This window comes from Telmatherina bonti, assembly GCF_933228915.1.
Source record: "Telmatherina bonti genome assembly, chromosome: 13".
Classification (NCBI taxonomy): Eukaryota; Metazoa; Chordata; class Actinopteri; order Atheriniformes; family Telmatherinidae; genus Telmatherina; species Telmatherina bonti.
The window spans coordinates 28,418,855-28,434,816 of record NC_136611.1 but is presented as its reverse complement, the minus strand read 5'-3'; the positions used below and the strand labels follow the sequence as shown (position 1 = coordinate 28,434,816).

At 40.3% G+C, this 15,962-nt stretch overlaps 1 protein-coding gene across 1 annotated transcript in view; it reads left to right on the top strand.

The window, feature by feature from the left end:
- The window catches only part of npffr1l2 (neuropeptide FF receptor 1 like 2), a gene marked incomplete at both ends in the record, with an annotated part of 135,330 nt that overhangs the window by 6,938 nt on the left and 112,430 nt on the right, over positions 1–15,962 (top strand). Inside the window, one exon of the mRNA XM_079251713.1 lies at positions 11,690–11,794. Within this exon, the coding sequence (XP_079107839.1) occupies positions 11,690–11,794 (105 nt within the window). The remainder of the gene's footprint in view (positions 1–11,689; positions 11,795–15,962) is intronic.

The window sequence follows — 15,962 nt, the reverse complement described above, 5'->3', positions numbered from 1 at the left end:
AATTGTTGGGGTTCTGGTGTTAAAGAAACCTTCAAAACAGGAAATACGTCAGTGGTCAATGGCAGGATGAAGCAGGACACATAAATAACAACACAGGTCTCCACGGTGGACTTTCAGAGCTCTGAGTTTTAGTTTACTTTTCAAGTTTTTTTTTTCTGGTACAGACTGCTCACCAAAGGCTGGGTGGGGTACAGCAGGCATCACGAGTTGACCTTCACAGCATCTCAAACCACACATGCCTCGTTCTACACCTCCCCCTCCTCACACATTTATATCAGTTACTGGTTCAACCATTTTACAACAACTAGGGTTCCCGGACATTACTACTTACAAATGAACCACTATTTACAGCCCAATTCCCCAAAGATTATTTACATACTTACATAAATTGTGACTTACTCAACTAAATACATAACAAAACATAATCATTCAAAGATAACCAACTAATTAAAAAAAAAAAAAAAACCTCAATCACTCCCACCCCTCTACTCTGGCTTCTTGGATCAGCCCAAACAAGCAATCATAAACCAATTCTCCACAGCTTGGGTCCTAAGGCTACCTCCATGTGTGCACTGAAGCCACGCCCAACCAGACCTCAGAGAGAGAGATGTTAGTGATGGTCACCCCAAACAAAATCACAAAACAAAACTTAGCAGAAAAACAAGAAACAATGTCACAATGTAGTGAACATGTTCACCTTAGTGAGGGGCCCGTTGCGCTACACCTCACATGAATATTTTATTCAGTTTAATTTTAGGACAGAATAAGTGTAGATATCTACATGCAAATTGTTTGTATGCAAAGAGGAACATTTTGACTTCTGCACCAAAGAAACATGTTCATGTTCTCACACGCCTGTACTGAAATGTTCAGGCGGCACCTGCTTTACAAAAGATAATAAGAACCTCGGGTTCAGAAGTTTTGATTCTCCCCTCCTGCCACCTTTTCCCATTCTGAAACTTCCTCCCACATTCTCAGCCTCTGCAGATGAAAAGCAGACACATCCTCTGTTTAGAGTTTCATTCTGATGTCCTGTGACTCTGTGTGGTGATTCTCCTCATGCATAGTAAATTTAATCAAACTCATGAGTGGATCCTTCTCATTGAAACAATTGGTGGATTTATTTCCACCACAGCCTGTGTTTGATGGGTTGAATAAACATGAATACTTCTGCTACACAAAATGCACAGCAACTCACAAAACCCCATACAGCCTTTCTCACAGTTTGTTCTTCCAGATAAATGCATCCAGGATGTGCTTATTGATGTATGATGTTTTATAGACAGAGGCAGATTGGAGCTCACTTCAGCTTGTATCCTAAATTAAATTCTATTGTTTGATACTGAATTAAAAGGACGCTGCAGTGCCAGCATGTTTTACTGGAAAACAATTGCTCATCAAAAGTGCACATGCTTGTGTCAAAAGGCCTCCGGCTTGAAGCAGCTCCTCTGTCTCCGCTTCCCTTTGTTGTTACCTGATATCAAATCACATCTAATACTTTTTTTCTTATTTATGCATCGAGTAAATGTTTTGTTTTCTTTTTCATGTGGTATGAATAAAAGATCTGGGTACCCGTTGATTGTCGGCAGGCTTGGACAGAGGGCTTAAAAGGCATGTAGGGATCCAAAAGCAGAGAAGAGAGCTGAATCCTCACTGGGAATTTACATGTACTGTAAAACACAGAATGTGATTAAAGGCTTTTGTGTAGCACTGCTACGAAGTTGCTCTTGGATGGGAGGTGAAACAGCTTTACAGACTAAGTAAATGATGAGATCAACTAAGCTCTTGCAATTAGCAGAACAAGGACGGTCAGGAACCAGCATTTCCATTTTTAATGCAAGTTTAAAGAGATGTTATTGAACATAGAAAATACATCTGTTTTTCAGTCTTTAGATGTTTCTCTTGCTGAGTGTCCTCTCATCTTCTCACAAAAAATGAGTTTGAGAGGTTGCAAACCAATGTGACATCTCAGAAACATTCAGCCTATTTAGATTAACACAGTAACCAGAACCCTTCATCTCTTTTCACAGAATATTTAAAGCATAAATTCAGTGTAAATTTTACTAAAGGAGTATGCCAGATAGATATTTATCTTGACTGCTGTGAATAATTACAAGGATTAAACCTGTACAATGTTTTTATGTTCGCTTTATTAAACCGGTTTAGAGAAGTGTGACTAAACTCTCGTAGGTGAGATGGCCATAAATGAGTCTGCAAAATTACATATATCAGGAAAAACATCTGAAAGAAATATAACTGGAGTATATCTGATGAGCTGCGCGGTGGCATAGCGGTTAGCAGCACTGTGGCCTCACAGCAAGAAGGTCGCAAGTTTGATCCTTGGCTGGGGGGAGGCTTGGACAGTGGTCTTTCTGTGTGGAGTTTGCATGTTCTTCCTGTGTATGCGTGGGTTCTCTCTGGGTACTCTGGCTTCCTCCCGCCATCCAAAGACATGCATGTTCGGTTAATTGGGTACTCTAGATGGCCCCTGGGTGTGAGTGGTTGTCTGTGTGGCCCTGCGATGGACTGGCGAGCTGTCCAGGGTGTACCCTGCCTTTCGCCCAAAGACTGCTGGGATAGGCTCCAGCTTCCCCGCAACCCTTCATTGGATTAAGCAGTTAGGATAATAAATGAAAAAAGGATGGATGAATATATCTGTTGATTAATCCACACCATATACAGTTTCAGAGAAAATACATGGACCACCTTGTTATCCATACAAACAGGAAGCTTTGTACGATGCATTAAAATAAATGTGACATTTTTAAAAACAAGGGTGGACTAACATTTTTTTCACATGCACACATGGAGATTTATGTTACAAACCAATATATATATATACTATCTACAGGAGCTACTAGTAAGTCTGTGTGAATCTAGATGTCAGATGTGAAAGTAAGTGATGATGCAAGTGTGACTTAAAACACCAGTTTGTCCAGTTTGAATTTGCTATTTCTCAGCCTCATATGTTCACATTGTATTTGCATTGCTTTTCACCCCCTAGACAACTTCACTTATTATTGTTGTCCACTCTCTCAGACAGTGTGGGGCAGGAGAAGGAAGGAAAGAGGAGGGAGCCGCAGCGCAGGCAGCACAGAAAGGAGTTATTTGGTGTTTTTGCCAAACTGCAAAAAAATCCCCAGTCACTCTCCTTCCTCAAAGACTCGGATGGGCTGCAGCTGTGAGGAATGCAAAGCCCTTCGGACTTTCCAGAGCATGGAAATAACTCCCTTAGTAATTTTGTATTTTGCACGGTGGCGTAGTGGTTAGCACTGTGGCCTCACAGCAAGAAGGTTGCTGGTTTGATCCTCTCTCTGGGTACTCTGGCTTCCTCCCACCATCCAAAGACAAGCATGTCAGGTTAATTGGTCACTGTAAATTGTCCATAGAAGTGAGTGTGAGCGTGGATGGTTGTTTGTCTCTTTGTGTTTACCCTGCAATGGATTGGCAACCTCTCCAGGGTGTACCCCACTTCTCACCCAAAGACTGTTGGGGATAGGCTCAAGCTCCACCGCAACCCTTCGTCGGACTAAGTGTTTCGGATAATGAATGAATGAATAAGTGTAAACTCACAAACTACAGAAAAAAAACACATTTTTATCTTGGAGAGGATGCTTGGGAATCTCAGTTCATGACATGCAAAGCAGGGTGTTTTAAGGTCACATCAGTGCAGCACAAACATGTTTCTTTTGTCTGTGGTATTCATCATGTTATTGCTTTTTATGAAGCAACAAGCAGAACAGAAACACACATGGTCAAAATGAATCCTCCCTACCACACTGAAAATGGACTGAATGCTACAGCATGAGTTTAATTCTACAGTTCATATGCTTTTTAAAAATCTTTAACTTAAGCTCTTTGTCACATTGCAGCCTTCAATGTTTATACATTTGTACAATATGACATAATATTACATGTTACATTTGTTGTCTGTTCCTTTTCAACATTTCCATCTGGTCAGATGATCTCTGATCTTTAAATTCCCTCTCTGGGTTGCTTTACTGTCTTCTATATGAAAGTAAAAATAAAGAGCAAAATCAGATCCTGATTAAATCAATCCACATAGCAGTGATGGTGTTTTTGACTTTATTTGGACCTGGCAGTCTGCTCAGTTGTGTGCCAGCTTTTTCACACCAGAGGGATTCTTGGTTAAAGCTTGGTTGGGATCTCTGAATGTGGACTTCTCATATTCTCACTGTGCATGAATGACTTTCCCCCCACTGTCCAGAAAAAAGCTTGTTAATTGGTGATTTTATGTTAACCTTAAGAATAAGCGTGACCCCAAATAGAAAAAGACAAGTATAGCGAATGGATAGATACATAGATTTTCTTGTTATCTAATAGGCAGTGGAATAAAATTTAGCTTGAGGCTTTTCTATTTAAACTTTTAGCATTCATGTTATCGTCCAACTCCTCCTCTTCCCCCATGCCTCAAGTCAGGCCAACTTTAAAAAGGTACAACAAAAAGCACTGATCAAAATGCTGAACATTAACAATATACATAAAGCCACTTAAACGGCATGAAATGATGGAGGTCATGCATCTAGCAGTGTTGTCTGTTAGCAACAAAACTAAAGTTTTAAACAGAGTTTGATTACATTTTCAGGAAATCTCAGAAATGGAATAAGGAACAAGTGATGGGGTGGGGGGTGAAGTAGTTTTACTTGACATTCTACCTAAAAAAAATGATCAATGATCTCTGACATAGAACTGTACAATGGCTCGGCAGAGGTCTGTCTACTAAGTGCTTCTAGCCGTCATGGTGATTGTGCATCTTGACAGAAAGAGCAATTTTGTATGTCATCTCCTGAGGGCGAAGCCCCCCTGTGCTATTAAATCCCAGAGACATCCCTGAACAATGTGTTACATTTTAACTGATGGATGAAAAACAGAACATTTTCTGCCTGTACGGTCATTCTGGAGGGTCACTTTTTCAAGACACGGACCTCAAAGTCTCCACCAGGAGGTGAAAGTGTTGTGATAATACCGACACTGCAAGGCCACATTACATGACTAACTGTGGTTGAGTGGGTACAAACACTGAACCAGAACTACTAGAATGAAGGAATTAAGACTGTCCTGATTTTTAAGATTTCAGCTGTTTAGGGGCAATAAAATGAAATGTTTTTACTGAAAAGATTAAATTTACTTTTACTCCTTTGCTATTTAAAGTACAAGATGTTAATTTAAATGTTGTAGAAATGACCTCACCTGCAACCATGAGAAATAAAACCCCATCTATAATCAAACAGTATTGAACTTGCTGCATTTGCTGTAATTATAGAAAAATGGTTCATCTTTAAAGACTAATTGCTGCCTGACTGTATGAGATGCCAAGATACTTACTTGAATTTTGTACACATTGACCCCACCTACCATCAAGTGGTAGGTTATAATTGTAACAAATTACACATCAAGGATGTGCAATTTGTTGCAGAATTGGAGAACTATTAATTTGAAATCTGTTTTAAAAACAATAATAGAAATAGCTCATTTGCCACCATCACTGTTTTATAATAGATGTGAAATGAATATTTCTCCAACATTCTGCAGGTTCTTGGACCTGATGTCAGATGAGGTCACTGTTTACAATGTTAAGTCAAAGTGTGTCAACCACAGTTGGTTCAGCAGTGTGTGAGCAGCAGTGCCATCCTCACACTGAACTCCTGTCTGTGTCTGTGGGGCCATTCTAACTCCCACACATATTCATCCCCCTAAAGCTGACGTCAGAGCTGTTGCAGATATCATCTTTAAAGTGACTCATAACTTTCAGTCCATTCCTCCAAAACGCTTCTCCTGTCTCTCCTCAGGTGATTTTAATAAGTGAAATGACTGAATCACTTTTATGCATGTATCACCTGCTAAACTTCTGCTAACAGAAGCCTTGATGTTACAGATGTTAAAGGAGCATATGCTGTAAATCTGCAGCAGAACCTGTGTTGGGAGTTGTAAGGTAACATTACTGTGCACCTCTGTGTTTAGAAGAGAAAGACATGGAGCAAGTCAACATCCTGGAGAAATGGCTGGAGAAACAGACCATATTTGGTCTGTTAGATGGCAGGTTGTGAAGGATTTTGCAAGCGGGTGTGATAACTCTTTCCTTCAGTTAAATATGTTTTAAACCAAAGATAGATTTATTGATTTCTCCTCCTTTTATCAAAGCAGCTGACATGAACATAGTGGACAGCTACAAACACTTGGGTGGGGTTTCTGATAAGGAGAGGCAAGCTTATCTATGTGGCCACAATTCAACAGCAGGGTGATTCAAAATGCTTTACAAAAATATTGAAACATTAGAAAAAAAGAAGTGTCGCACAAATTAAAAACAAGAGAGAAAGGAAAAGAAAAGACCATTAGATAAAAACACAATAAAGTAAAAAAATAAATAAATAAAAAAATCAAATGAAAAGAAACAATGTGAATTTGGACTTTTTAATAAAAGCTATTCATGGTCTTTATGACAACGTGAGTTTTAACCTGGTGTTTTATCTGATCCCAGGCCTTCTGGGGATTTGTTCTGGTGGAAGATTATAGCTAAATTCACCTTCTCCATGTCTGGTTCTGACTCTGGGAACTGATTAAAAACCAGATCCAGATGACCTGAGGGGTCTGGATTCAGAGCTTTATAGACCAAGAGTAGAGATCGAACGTTGATCCTCTGACGGATGGGCAGCCAGCGTAAACACCTCAGAGCTGAACTGACTTTCTCCACTTTCTTGGTCTAAATGAGTATTCAAGCAGTTGAGTTAATCACTTTAAACCCCAGAAGGGATTCAATCCTCATCCACTAGGGGCTCCAAAACAAAGCAAATTCTCATAAAGCCCCATGTTAAAAAGGCCAACATTACAGCAGAAATAAACATGTTTACAGCCTGCTACAAAAAACATTTTAGTTTGATAGGTCAGATTTGTCTACATGACAATAATAACAAAAAGCAGAAAATGAAACACTGTCTTGTAGAATGTAGTCTGTGTATTTACACGTTACTCTAGTTCCTTTTGTTTCAGTGCAACTAAGACCTACAAGCTATGCACATCTTTGGACCGCTGACGGCCAGCCACAGCTTACAGTGAGGTCCATGAAATGCTCATCAGATAAACTGGGATCTTTTCAAGCCCATGCAGTTCTGCTAAATTGGTGTATTTTAATTAAATGCAAAGTATGTTCAACAATGAGGACTTGACTGACACCAGAATGGTTTTTGTAGACCCTGAGGCACACTACATGCTAAATATTATTTGGAATGAAATTGTTCAAACAGCTTTTATATCTAAGCATTGTCTTCCATTGTGTATGAAACCCTCCAACAGCGTTTTGGACAGACTTCATGGCCATCATAAGCTCTGCAAACCTTGACAAAGAAAGCCACCCTAATGCCTTCTACTTAGAAACAGTCATGTTGCCATTGGCTTCTTGCCTCATGCAGCCCTCTGCAAAAAAAAGATAGCAGGTGAGTCACAATGGAGTGTGTGTGTATGTTGTATTATATTCTATAGTTCTGACAGTAATTGTTTTTTCAGGTGACCTTGGCAGAGTGAAGGACTGCCTTACCAGCAGCACTACAAATATTATTCAAAACTGTTATAGTAACACCCATGTGTCGTAGACTATTATTATTTTATTTATTTATTTTTGGGGAGAGCATATTAAAAAAAATAAAAACAAAAGAGCACTTCTAAATGTACAAATAACATGTTTAACAGTTTCCATTTGGATGTATTAGCCCCAGGTCAAACCAAGTTGCCGAGCCATGATGTAGGCCCAACAGAGGAAACAGCCAGGTGTTTTTCTACATTCGCCCACACAGCCAGAGCCTGGAAGGGACATCTCACAGCTGCAAGGTGATGGTCCAGTGCAGCGCCTGCAGTTTGTGGTACCTAGTTGTGTATCTGTACAACATAAAGCTAGAACAACAGCAGAGAAAAGGGAACCGTGAGAATTACGCAAACTCGGGACAATAATGGTAAACAGTCACTCTCTCTTATCAGTACCTTTTATAATTCTTTTCCATTGCAGGTATTTATGGTTTAGTTTAATTTATTCCAATCTGGCCCCAGACACGGCCACCCCTGAGTCCAGTTCTGCTGTGTCTTTCTGTTTACATTCAACTGCCTGCCAACCCATCACCTCTCAGGATGGTGGGCTGGATTTGATGTGCTCTGTCGCTTTCAGCTGGCATAGTAGACATGAACCTTAGTATAAACAAACATATTGTCTCAGTAGTGTCTAAGGAAACAGTAAAGGAACACTGTTGTGCTGCAGGACACTTTAGTCATAAAAATTTAAATGTAGTTATTTATGAAAATAGTCCGCTTGCACGTAAATGGGCAAAAAAATGAATACTTCTAGCATATTGTGCAGTTCCACAGAATTTTCCTAATACCGACTGTACTGCTGAGCTCGGGATGTGTCGCTATTCACAGCACTGAGCCTGACAATGTTGTCGCTTTTTAATTTAAATTTGCTTTAATACCTGTCACACACACAAGCGCAGTGCCTTTAACAGATACCAATGAAAAATGTTGGGATAATTTCATAACTGTCTAGTATAGAAGTGGACATACTCTCCATGATACATGAAATTTATCCCAAAACGTTGGGATATGACAAAGGAAATAGAATAAAGGAGAAGGCATTTGATTTGCTTCCTTTTTTTTTTTTTATAGTTTCCAAGGTGCATTTGAAAGCACCACCGGTGCCTTGTGCGGGTTAGCTATGAAATGTAGTGTAGAAGCACATGCAGGGAGACAGCAGCAACATCAGTCTCAAACGAGGATGGCGTGACCATTTTACACTCTCGAAAGTTTGTGTCATTCTTCAGACTGAGAAGGGCTGGTGTGTAAGTCCTTACATAGTTTGCTGGGAAAGGCTGGTTTGTTTGGGGACATGAAGATATGCAAAACAAGTACTCTGATGCGTAATTTAAAAAAAAAAAAAAGGGAAGTATACTCCTTACAAACACAGGTTTTATGGTGCGGTCCAGTTGTCCACAGAACTCGTTTTCTGAGGTAATTTTTGCCAGAATTTCCCAGAATTTTGAGCAGAGAACTCCTGAATAACAGGGGACCCCGAGATTGTAAATTCAAAGACGGCTGCACCCACAAAAATCTGTAACATATTTTGGACTTAGTTGCCCTTTAAATTCAAGCGTAAATAGCACAGAGCAGTTGTTGCCTCCACCAAGGAGGTTATGTTTTTACCGGCATTTATCTGTTTGTTTGTCTGTGTTTGTTTGTAAATGTTCAAGATAAATTAAAAAGTTATGGACGGATTTTAATGAAATTTTCAGGAGTTATTGAAAATGTGGAAAAGGAAGAACTGCTTTAATTTTGGTGGTGATCCGAATCACCGTTTGGATCCAGGAATTTTTAAGAACTGTGATTCATGGTGGAGGTCTGCGATCTCTGAGTGCTTTTCTAGTTACTGTTGCAGTAAAATGTTTGGCAAATATGGTTTAAAGACCACTGCCGCCAAAATTGACTGGTGTTGATGGTGCTGAAGGTCGTTGCCATTGTTTTTGTTTCTCTGGTTATATGTAGCACATCTCACAAAATGACTATGTTGAACATGAGGGGGCATGTAGCGAGTGTAAATGTTATTTTAAAACAGCAAATGATGCCATCTCAAATGAAATGGAGTTGAATTCATTCAGCAGAGCAACCAGCGTGCCTGCAGAGCGATCTTCTTTGTTTAACAAGTGAAAGCCATTCTGCTTCGAAAGTACAATGAACATACTTGTAGGAGCATGTGTCTGCAAGTGCAGTTTAATAAAAATGCCAATCTGAGGTGAAGCGAGTGTTTAAGCCATAAGCGAGTTTAACATTTAGGGCTGTCATGCACGTCAAGTCATGAAATGCCTTAAACTGGTGTTTCATGTTTGTTCAGACTGACATCAGCGTTTATATGAGTTGCATTTGGCCATGAAGCCCTTGCACTAGACCCCTCACCCCTGGCACAATCAAACACTGCATTCACACGTAAGCACACACTCTTCCCAATAAGCAGAAAGGTAATTTATCTGGAGGATGGTCATAGGCCACCAAAGACAATAAAAGACCTGAATTACAGATTAAAAATGGCCTGGGAAAAATGAGAAACTGCTATGGGAAGAAATAGACCAGAAAATGTGGTTAACTTTCAGGGCAATCTTCAGAGTCCAGACTGGGAAAGTGGTTCATCCTGGTGGAAGCCTACATGAGGGTGAAAGACAATAATAACAGCAGTGGCAGGGAGGCAGTGCTTCCTACTCTATGAGCAGATTGATTATTTACGAGGTGGGGGTTTGGAGGGGGGGGGGGTAACACAATCTTGTATTCCCAGTGGTGGGGTCTTCAAGTGAAATATTACACACAAGCAGAGCAGAGGTGAGGGGTGTTAGAAATCGATCTTTTTCCCCATTAGAACCCACCCTCACCTCACCCAACGCTCCCGGCCGCGTCCCTTCTCCTGTTCCATCAAGGTCTCCATGCATGTGATCCTGGAGTAAACACAAAAAGGGGGGGGGGGGGGGGGGGGGGGGGTTGGGGGGCTGGGGTTGGTTGGTGAGATCTGGAACTTTCTCGGACATGTTGAGGCTGAATAAATTCCTTCTCAGTAAAGTAAAATGATGCCATTGTAAATGTGCTGGGTGCAGTTGGACAACAACTTTAAAATAGCAATATAAGCTCCGTTGTTACCATGCATGCGTACATCCGCAAACATGAAGACGTCACAATGTAAGACATGTTTGGTGCACATAAGGTTCACACAGTATCACATGCAAGTCACCTTTAACTGGACATCTAAACAGACTTAAAAAAAAAAACAAAATTGGATTTCACAAAAAAATCTTAATTGAACAACCCCAAATCACACCGAGTCTGACAGAATATTATTTGTGAATGTAAATATTCAGCGCCTTGGACAGAAACTTTATCCATAAATGTTCTACTCTGCTGTCTAACGCAAGTGTTAGTATCTTACCATATTTATTAATGAATGTAAATGTCAACCTGACTCATTTCTCCATCAATTGCTTTAGTTATTGAACCCCAGACATAATATATGTTATGCTTTTAAATATTTATTTTAAAACATATATATTTTCTCATTAATTGGCATCCCAGTTATTTGTTTTACAATGATTTAGATATTGGCATTCCTCCAAGGTATGAAACAAATGCAAAGAAACATTGTTCTGTAACGTATATCTTAGTGAGAACATTACGGGTTATGGAAAATTGAAGGCTGCATCTGCAAATAACAGAACCGTACCGACATGCAGTGAGGATAAAGAAGGCCGTCATTACAATAATACATAATATCAGTGAAGATAAGTGGTGTGATTTCATGACAATACAGATTGATGAGTAAATGTGGATTTATTCAAGTGGATTATAGCCAGCCTGCAGGTTTGTGTGTGTGTGTGTGTGTGTGTGTGTGTGTGTGTGTTCAGGTTGGGGAAATGGGAAAAAAACACAACCCCAGGGAAGCACTGTTGCTGCAAACATGGATCAGACCTTTCCATTGTGCAGGCTGAACCTCCATCAAAAACCCTGAAGGAACAGTGGTCTGCCCGTTTTTCCAGAGAGAGGAGTAAGAACCCGAAGCACACATGCTTGTGTGTTTACACACACACAGTAAACGCTGGTGCAGTGACGTTTTCTTTTTGTTTTGTTTCTTTGTTGGAGTTGTTTCTGTGCATTGCAGGTACAAGCTGAGTTCAACAAGACAGATCTCTGTGACGCATCAGGCGGCTTCAAACCAAACTTTCCGTTCATCTTCAAGCCCAAACAGGAAAATGTTGAACATAAGGTGATTCAGGATTAATCTCCTAAATGATCATTTAGGTTTTGATGAATATGAATGATTATATAAATATATATACTGCAGTTTTAGTACTTTAGGCAACTTGCAGTGCTTTGCTAAGGCACTAGTTCTTTGCTGCTGATAAACTATATTACATTTTTTCCAATATTACTGTCATATTTTGACATTTTTCCCTCTGATACATGAATTATTTAAAAAAAAAACATTTTTTCATACAATGTTTGACTTCTACAAACATGTACAAAGACACTTCATTATCTTTAATATAATTTGACTTTATTTAGGCTATTGTCATATTTATGTAATAGAAATATTCTATAAAAATTCACTTGTATCATTTCCTTGTGCTGTTTATCACTGGGGTAAAGTAGAATATTACACGTACATGCGTGTATAAATTTTACACTATATATATGTTTATTCTTCAGTGAGTTTCAGTGTGTTGGGTGACTCTCTTAAAGTCCACTGAAGTGGCAAAATTGCAAATATACAATCCTCACTTATGAATATACTAGAAAATAGCTTTAAAATAAGTGTCTACTGTAGTGGACTCAATGCATCGATGGGATTAGAGCATTCTTTAATGTTTTATCACAATAATAATCCAGAATTTTATGTTTTGGTTCCACTAGAAGCCAGATGTGACAGCATTATGTTCCCCTCCAGTTCTTCTTGATGATTATTTTAGTATCTATCAATTAATCAATCAATCAGTCAAGCAAAGCATATTTATAAAGCACTTTTCATCCAAAAGATGCTCAAAGTGGTTTACGTAACGGAAGCAAATGATAACATAACATATACTTGATCATAATCTCTTCCTCTCACACACATCATCACACACTCACACCTACACAGCGAACACATACACCACCACATATACCCCTCCTGGGCAAAACATAAGCTCCAACTTGGAGTTTCTGCCTTGTTAACTGAAGCATCCATATAATATTTTAGAGCACCTTCTACTACACTGCAAGTTTAAACACATGCAGAAAAAAGAAAATTACAGTGGGCTGACAAGGGTTACAGCCTGGCAGATGAAATCTGTTTTGTATTAAAAATGTTTGCTCAGTATCTCACAAAAGTGAGTTCACCCTTCATGTTTCAGGAACAAGGTTTTTTCTCACAGGAATGAAACTGCGAAACAGCTCCGTGTAATCTCCAGAACACACTGATCGTGAGATTCGTGAGAATCTACTAGAAAATTATTATGGAAAAGAAAAGAGAATAAAAAATGCTGAAAATAAAATTAAATGAAAAGATTTATGTGAGTGCTGCAAGCCGACTGCAAGAGGAAAGAGGCAGCAACATTAAAGACAGTTTCAAGGATGTTCGTCAGCAGCCTAGTTATATAGAGGAGAGTAAACTGGACAGCAGGTGATTGGCCCAATCACAGGCGAGGTATCCCAGATCCAGCCAATCGTAGGCTGGTGATGGCACATTCAGGTGTGTACTGAGGAGCCAGCCACTCCCCTGGATGTTACTAAATCCCAACAAGAGGCCAAGGTCTGGGGCCAAAACAGTGAGCATGTTTCCAAATGCCTTCTCACTGGAACTTTAGTTTAAAGAGTTTAGTTTAACATCTCTGAAGCTTCCTGTAAGTTGTTGCTCCTAAACTGTGGAATGAGTTGCCTCAGCACATCTGATGATCCACCCCGTTTCCAGCTTTTAAATCATCTCTTAAAGCACTTTTTTTTTCTCTTAGGTTTTTAAATTAATGTAAGAGGCTGGTTATTGTTTTTCTGCTTTTAATGTTGAATATTTTGTTTCTTAATTGACTTATTCTATGTATTTTAAATTTTCCGGTGTTTTAATTATTTTGTCTGGTTATGTGTGTGTGTGCAGCACTTTGGCCAATCAGCATTGTTTTAAAGTGATCTATAAATAAAGATTAGTTGAGTTGAGGGTAGAAAGTTCTCCGGACCAGATGAGCTGAAATTCAGGCATCCTCAGTGCTGAATGTTCCCATAAACTCATCTCCTGAGGAGACAAGACAGAAGAAATGCATCAGGCAAGTCTGCTTTGTTTATCTGGACATTATCTGATTACATCCTGCAGCCTTTTGATTTGTTTTAAACTGAGCTTCATGCTGGACTGCAGCATGTAGATTTTCCTTTAATAAAATATAAGCAGCTCTTCACACAACTAAAGTTTGCCAAGAAAAACATTTCACTTGTGCCTCCTGCCAAATCAGGTGTACTTTCATCATTACTGTCATTTCCAATTTCGGTATCACCTAAAAAGGGGATCAATACATATCCATTAATTCTGCAAACGTACTGCAACGGATTTAAATGATACGCAGGTCCTTTTTGGAAGGTAACGAAAACCTCTCCACAGACCTGAGTTTGCAAGAAAAGCATTTTGATTAAAGCAGAAGGAAACAAAAGGATCTCTTATGGGCTTGATTGGGTCTTTTCGTCTCTCTGCCTTTAGGTTAGAAGCACAAAAAGAGTGTTTTGTATCCAAGGATAAAGGGGATTAGAGGTCTGGTATAACCTGCAGCTCCAGCATGTTAACAGGGAAAAGACGGTGTGAGTACATTACTTCTGTACTGGGTTCTCTTCACTGGCTGCCAGTCTCTTTTAGAATATCTTTAAAGTTTTACTTTTGTCTTTTAATATATTGGCTATTATATATGCTGTTGTACACATGCACACACAGCAGCAGGATTTATTAATGTTGTTGGGCATCCAGTTAGCTTGCCATTATTAGCACATTGTATTTTATAAACACATGCAATTGACACAGCAACTAGCTTCTCTCATTCGTTCAAACAGGACAGTGGGACTTGACACCTGTAATGTTAGCTAGAAAAACATTGGCTAATTCCTACAACACACATAAAGAGTAACTTCAGTTTAAGCAATTAGGAGGACTGGTGATCATAAAAATGTGTTGGTATGAAGTGTTGGTATGAAGTTAAGCATTGTGCAAAAAATCCTGGTTAAAGACAGACATTACTATCGCGGTTCAACAACTCAGGCGGCACATCATTCAGCAGAGAGCGCAAAGATTTCTCCCTGTCTGAGTCGGGAAAAGTAGGACAATGGATCAATAGATTAAACCATTACGGCGACCGGGGGGGTTGGGGGTGGGGGTGTGAGTGCTTGTGGAGGGGTGTTACAGTATTACTTTTTAAATAAGGTAGTGTATATTTTTTACATTTTTATAGTTTGTTTTTTTGTTAAAAGAAACGCATACACCAAAAGAATAAAACAATTCAGATTTTAGGGGTGCTTTGCTTCAGTATAGGGGGGGCTTCAGCACCCCCAAAAATGGACTAAAAACGCCTATCCTTAAAGAGGAAATTCAGAAGTGTCTGAGAACAAGGACTAATGGTCTCGTAGAGACATAGTGTTTACCACAGCAGCCCCCGAACTCTGGAATATTTTCCCTCTTTCTGTGAGTTCTGCCAGGACCTGAAGTGATTTTAAGTCTCTTTTAAAAACTCATCTTTTCACAGTGGCTTTTAACTCAGAGAGCAGGACCAGTAGGTCTTTTCTTTTGTTTTATATTGTGTATTTAGCTATTCCCCTCCCTGAGCCGTCACCTTATCGTGGTGGAGGGGTTTGTGCGTCCCGAAGATCCTAGCAGCTATGTTGTCGGGGGCTTTATGCCCCTGGTAGGGTCACCCATGGCAAACAGGTGTCTAGGGGAGGGACCAGACCAAGCACGGCTCATCGACCTCTACGATGACGACCAACCTGGGCATGAATGTTCCCCTGCCCGGACGCGGGTTACCGGGACCCCCCCTCTGGAGCCAGGTCTGGAGGTGGGGTACGAGAGCGAGCGTCTGGTGGCCGGGCCTTCGCCCATGGGGCCCGGTCGGGCTCAGCCCGAAAGGGTTACATGGGCCCCACCTCCCGTGGGCTTACCATCTGCGGGAGGAGCCGTAGGGGTCGGGTGCAGTGTGAGCTGGGCGGCAGCAAGAGGCGGGGACCCTGGTGGTCCAATCCCCGGCTGCAGAAGCTGGCTCTAGGGACGTGGAACGTCACCTCTCTGGTGGGGAAGGAGCCTGAGCTTGTGCGCGAGGTTGAGCGGTTCCGGCTAGATATAGTTGGACTCACCTCGACGCATGGCTTGGGCTCTGGAACCAGTACCCTCGAAAGGGGCTGGACTTTCTTCCACTCTGGAGTTGCTCATGGTG